At 40.2% G+C, this 6,725-nt stretch overlaps 1 protein-coding gene across 1 annotated transcript; it reads left to right on the top strand.

Annotated features, from left to right (window-relative positions):
• Nucleotides 1-487: 487 nt before the first annotated feature.
• On the top strand, nucleotides 488-4,319 carry LOC113576324 (zinc finger protein 503-like). The gene is made up of 2 exons (XM_027008326.2): nucleotides 488-950; nucleotides 1,249-4,319. Exons 1-2 carry the CDS (start codon nucleotides 705-707, stop codon nucleotides 2,602-2,604), a joined length of 1,602 nt encoding a protein of 533 aa, XP_026864127.1. The 5' UTR covers nucleotides 488-704; the 3' UTR covers nucleotides 2,605-4,319.
• Nucleotides 4,320-6,725: the final 2,406 nt, after the last annotated feature.

Consider the following 6,725-nt stretch of genomic DNA (forward strand, 5'->3'; position numbering starts at 1 on the left):
ACCCTTAGAGAAATAATTTGGTTTATTGTTGCTTACTTTAATTCCGGAACTCCTGGCATTCACTACAATTGTGATCATTTTTATCTCATCAACAAATCAGTCAGAACATAAAAAGAAAAATACAGAATGCGAGGCATGTCTTACGTACGCTCCCTGCTTTAAACGTGAAGGTTCTTTGTATTTCAGTTCATGCGCTGTATAACCTACAGTTCAACTCGCCTGATAAACGATTTACAGGCTTCGACAACTATGGCGTTGTATGTAAATGTCCTTTGTGTGATGCACAATAAAACATGATCTCAAACTCAACCGATCGCTATTTATGTCAAACACAAGCAACATCCCGTCATACAATTAGAGACGGACAAAACAGACGCCCACATCAGTCAGTTGCGTCACATCCCATTGACCCTCCAATCACCTCCATCTGCGCTTTGATTGGAAGGCGGCAACAGCTTTTATCTCAGGACTCGTGAAGACACGTTGGTGAGCAGTGGGGTTGCGCGTCCCGTTCACGGAATACGTAACGCACAGAGCAGCACCACGGCAGATGTAACCTGCGCTCTCGACCGTCTTCACCGATTTTTCCGCGGATTACTCTCCACGGTCCCTCATTTTTCTGGACACACCAGGTTCTTTATTCAAGGGATATGGTTTTGAACGTCTATGAATTAGTTTCCTGAAATCTAAATGACAAGAGGGTCATGATTACATTGCCCCCGGAATCCGCTCTAAGAACCTGCGCTGCGAATCTGGTGTGGGAGCGTTGCGAAAACGGCACTGCAAAAACTACGAAAGCTTATCAGCACTTTTTACCTCCCGCGGATCCACAGCGACAAGCGAAGCGTTTACCGATTAAGGTTTTAAAAATGCTCACAGCGCGGACTGGACATTTCCTGCATCCGGACTATTTACAGCCTTTGCCGTCCACCCCTGTCAGCCCCATTGAGGTACGTTTTTGAAAATCGAATAACCTTCCTGTGTCTTTTAGTTTAGAACAAAGAAATCCTATGCTGTTTTAGCAAAACAAACCTTGAGTATTTCTCTCATGCGTGGATAAAAAACGCTGAAATGCATTTAGTGTCTGCTGTATTCGTCAATGTTTAATGCAAAGCGCACGAACATTTATCTAGACTAGCACACCTATGGGTTTAAACCAAGGTTAAATTAATATGTTTATGTCGCTCTGTTAATGATTTATTACATTCCATACATATAAGTGTTATTTAAAACTCTCTGTTTTCGCAGCTGGATGCCAAAAAGAGTCCACTGGCTCTGTTGGCACAAACATGTTCTCAAATCGGAAAACCAGATCCGCCGTGCTCTACCAAGCTATCCGCTGTCACCTCAAATGATTCTTGCGACAAAGACTCAAAATCCGGACCGTTGAAAATCAGTGATATTGGAGCAGAAGATAAATCTAGTTTTAAGCCATATTCAAAATCATCAGAGAAGAAAGATTTGTCTTCGAGTGGAGATAAATCTGGCTTCCGGGTGCCGGGCGCCACCTGCCAGCCGTTTACCCCAAGGACAGGCAGCCCGAGTTCCTGCACTTCTGCATCGCCACAGATCGCGGACTGTAAAACGGGAGATAGAGAGGATAAGAAGGAATCAGATGGTGATCCGCCTGAAGTGTCCGGAAGAACGAGTCGAAGTTCAGGTGATAATGAGTCAAGCCATCAGCAAGAAACTGTAAAGTCTTTAGCGTCTGACACCACCACAGTGTCTTCGGCATCGTCTGCTCTCGGATCAGGACTTGTTGCCCCCGTTTCCCCCTACAGGCCAGGTCACACAGTATTCCCTCTCCCTCCCGCTGGAATTCCATTCCCGGGAGGCTTGGCGGGGACATATGCTAGCTACCCTCAGCACTTCCTGTCCCATGGGGTGACATTAGACCCGACCAAACCCAGCAGTCACTTGATCAGCGCGCAACTCGCCGCCGCAAACTCGCTGAGCAGTAAGGCGGGGACAAGCCCACTGGCCGGGGCTTCTCCACCATCTATCATGTCAGCTGGCCTGTGCAGAGACCCATACTGTCTCAGCTACCACTGCGCAGGTCATCTACCAGGCGCCAACTGTTCGCACGACTCCACCGCGGCTCTGAAGCCCGGGTATCCTTTACTGTACCCCTCTCACCCACTAGCCGGTGTTCCTTCATCCACCACCTTCACCCCGCACCCGTTATACCAGTACGGCTTTGTGCTTCCCAATGACCCGCAGCACCATGTCTGTAATTGGGTTTCGGCAAACGGGCCCTGTGACAAGCGCTTTTCCACTTCAGAAGAGCTTCTGAACCACCTGCGAACTCACACAGCATTCGTCGGAGCGGAAAAGTCATTATCAGGATATCCTGGTTCATCCTCGTTAGCTGCCGCCGCCGCCGCCGCGATGGCTTGTCATATGCACATACCCCCAACCGGAGTTCCAGGAGGCTCTGGCGCGTTGGCACCCAGGACCTCGCATCATGCGCTCGGACTTAGCAGTCGTTATCACCCGTATTCCAAACCCCCTCTTCCAACCCCTGGAGTGACGGGTTCATATTACTCCCCCTATGGACTGTACGGACAGAGGTTGGCCACTGCACCCGGTCTGAGCTATCAGTAAACACTCCAGTCGGTAGACGTATTGAAGAGAAAAATTATTTCAATGGCCGAACGTTTTCTATGCTGCGGTGCCTCAGGACCGGTACCTATTTATTTACATTAGCTTTAAGTTAGAATAATAAAATATAGAACAACAACAAAAAAACATATTTCGGAGAGACTCAAAGTTCTTCATTTGAGTAATATGATCAACTGAAACGCTGGGACGCAATAGGCTATTCTACACATCCAGGATCTTTATGCAGCTGTGACCTAGGAGGCTCGGGCTATCCACATGTTTAAATAAATTTATTTGCAGGCTTATTTCGAAATTCCAAAAAGAGTTGAGACGGTTTAATGTGTGTGGTGGAAATAGTTTTAAGGTTAAACTCAGGGAAAATGTTTGTGGCCATTAAACACATATTACATAGGCCTACATTCGGCTTTACTCGTAATAAAATTAAAACAGAAAAGCGGTGATCGATTTTTCTGGATTTAAAATATGTAGGCTTATGCAAATATACATCTTATTCCGTTGATAGTGGTTTATATTTTAATTATATAAAATGTCCCATTTGATACCATATAGAATATTATATGCATTCTCTGGATTATCGTTTTCAAATGTAATTAGCACAACAGTAATTAGTAGGATATTCAAGATGCATTTAAACGGTTAATCTTATCCAATAATTTATTTGTCTTCTTCCTAATAATCGGCGTTTAAAGCAGTCTATGTGCGAGCAAGACGTGAGAGATGAATTAAGACAACTTTTATTCTGAATAACGTCACGCTACCATCTACAATAGGCAAGAGACAATCTAACGCGAAAATGAACGAGAATGAATCTGAAGGAGTATTTTGTGTTGCATGCAAAACTTACGTTTAGCTGTTCTTTGGTCATTTATTCCTTTAGGGGATTTTTCTAATGGTGATTCGCTAGATGAAAAGGTTTATCAAGAAATTTCGTGATTTTACAGTTTAACACAAGCTACGACGAACATCATCTTCTACACATTTTTAGTGATTCCTGCTGTAAGACAGCTCCTGAAGAGCTTTATAATAAGATGTTAAGTTGAACCAGGGGTGTTGGGTTAACACAAAAAAAACCAATAGGCTTGATTACACGGCAACAACAAAAAACATTAGGTAAAATACATTCATAGACCATTTGACAAATTAGTGCAATATGAGGGGTATAACAGAACCATTTTTTTCACACATTTCTTAATGCGGTGCTTTAATGCATTCTTAGGACTAAATGAAAAAGTGTTATCAAGCCAGTCCTATGTGACGTCTTAGTATAACGAAGAGGGAACAGAGGATTTTCCTAGCTACCTCCTTTTCTGTGAAATGACAGCGAAATCTATTTAAATAGATAACAAATGTAACAGTCGTTATTTACATAAAATATACATCATGACGTCTTTCTAAACCAGAGTAATCAATCATAGGCCACGCCCTTTGCTCCTGTTACTCTTATAGTACTCACATGCGTACAATCAAATCGTCTCTTATCTGGTTTATTATAATGTATTAGATAGATTAATATAGAGAATGAGATTCATTTATAATTAGTTTTCATTAAAACTAAATATAATGAGTTTATTTAAAAGTAAATATGGGGAAAACACTGGGCTACTTTACATAGGCCTTGCTTAGTTTAATGATAAAATGTTTATTAATGTTTATTTAATTAGAACATCAGCAGGAATCCGTAGATTGTAAATGTTGTTTGATTTTATTATTAACTACATTATTATTATTATTATTATTATTATTATTATTATTATTATTATTATTATTATTATTATTATTATTATTATTATTAATATTAATAGCATCATTCTTTTCAAATGCAATGCTTCACTAACAAGGAACACAAGGAAAAAAAAAAACAATAAAAACTGATTAAAAATCCATCTAATTATTTATGACTTTACTGACGACATAAGAAGACATTTTACTCCTTTTTTCCTCTCTGGGATACCAAAAAATATATATTATATTTTAGGCTGATGGCTCTTTACCGAGTTCTTCATACTGACACAGTTACAAGGATTATAAGGATGAGGTAAGGATGCCCTTTCCAAAACAAAAGTCGCCCTTTACGAATTCAAACATTTCTCAGAATTTAAAAAAATATACATTTTAGTTTCCTTAGGTGGGATGGGTTCATCCTGACTCAATGTTCTAGGTCTCTAATAATTATCTTACGTTTCCGGTGCACTATAACAAGGTAGTAACTTGGATAATAAAAAATAAATACGCTTTTTATAATCGGTTACGTGCATTACGCGGTCATGCCACCACCTTGGGGTGCACATCCACCTGATAATCAGCTTCAGTTCCCGAGCTACATAATCAAGCAAGGGAGAACATTGCATGTGTTATTTAAATCTTGTTGTGACGAGGTAACGTCAACATTATTAACCGCGCCAGTGTGAAGAGAACTCGTGCTCTATAAGCTGTAATAGCCTATGTCCTGGACCCAAGCCAGAAAAAAAAACAATCAGAAAAGCATGAAAACTATAAATAAACTACATATTATACTGAAGTGAGACTACCTACAACATTCGAGGATGGACTGTGTTGGGGTGGAAACACAAACACTCTGGCATTGGTAAGGTGGAACTATGTATATACAGGTACACTTGGGGTGAGTTTTTACTAAGATGGGAGAGAATGATATTGACACCAAAATGCTATGTTAAGTTGTTAAAGTTGTAATTCACACCTTTAATGAACAATCAGTGTGTGTGTGTGTGTGTGTGTGTGTGTGTGTGTGTGTGTGTGTGTGTGCGCGTGTCTATCTGAAGCAGTGTACATTTGAAACCATGAACCTCCCATACCTGGCTCTTATACTCAGAAGCTCCTCAACAATTAGAAAAGGATTAGGTGTGTTAGGTAAGAATAACTCTGCAGGGCTATAGATCTCCAGGAGCCTGGAAATGCCTAAATAAATGAAAAGAGTTTGGTAAAAATTACACAATAAAATTTGCCTAAGTAAATACAAGCAATGAAAATAATGACACATTTCTCGAGTATTTCTTTAGCATTATAATGAACCCCAATTGTGACACACGCTTCAGTTTTGATTTCTGTTGCCGTAGGTCTAGTTTTAACGTTTCTAGCCAATATCAAGTTGGGAAACTGAAGCCTCTATCAATTCTCACCTCTTGGCCTTTGCAGAGCACCGAAATCATGTCACCTTTCTGTCATCGACGTCATGCTCTTAAGCTCATATAAGTTATCCTCCTCTACACGTGTTTTGTCAAAGATGAATGGAGTTTTTGAAAATTGAAAATGAAGTTTTGAAATTGGGGTTTTTGAAAATTCCATCATGCCCTGTGGTAAGCAAAACACATTTTTGTTCTATGTGTACTTTTCTCTGAAATATCACTAGATCATTTGAATTTGAAGATGCAAAAAATTTATTTGCTACAGGTATATTAAAACTACCACGCACTGAACTGACATGAAAATTAGCAATCTCTCCTATTACTGAAGCTTTTACATCTGATTTTCTTTTGAAACTTCAGTTTTAACAAGTTAGCTTTCAGTTGTCAGTTAGCTTTCAGTTGCCAGTTAATTGTTGTAAGATGGTTAGCTACAGCCATTTTGTAGTTAATATAAGCTATAAAGCAGTTCACTAACCTTTTTCATTTTATGCTCTGCATTCCATTCAATGGCATGCCTAAGCAGGACCTTTGTATTCCCTACACACTGATGTGAGTCAGATGAACTGTAGATGATTTACATCCCTTCATTCAGAATGTCCTGTAACCAGTGGCATAGCACAAACATCTGCTGTCTCATTGCAAGAGGCAGGGTGGAGACTCTTTTCATAAAATGTTGTCTCCCAGGGAGGCCCCCTGAACTCGAGGCTCCCCTACAGTTCATGGACTGCATACTCCTGCCCTACACCAGTGCTTGTAACATCATTGCAAAGAAGACATTGTGTTACACTTTGTTTTGTTTGTTTCTGTCATTAGCTTTATAGCCAATTAATGTATTTGCTAACTTGGCTAGGCTAAACTGTATTTATGAAAACATATATTTTGCTTGTACAATGAATCTTTGCCTGATGTTCGCTAGACATATTGCTATAGGCAATATTCACCTCAGGGTAACTAACATCA

The sequence above is a fragment of the Electrophorus electricus genome, chromosome 14, assembly GCF_013358815.1.
Source record: "Electrophorus electricus isolate fEleEle1 chromosome 14, fEleEle1.pri, whole genome shotgun sequence".
In the NCBI taxonomy this organism is placed as follows: Eukaryota; Metazoa; Chordata; class Actinopteri; order Gymnotiformes; family Gymnotidae; genus Electrophorus; species Electrophorus electricus.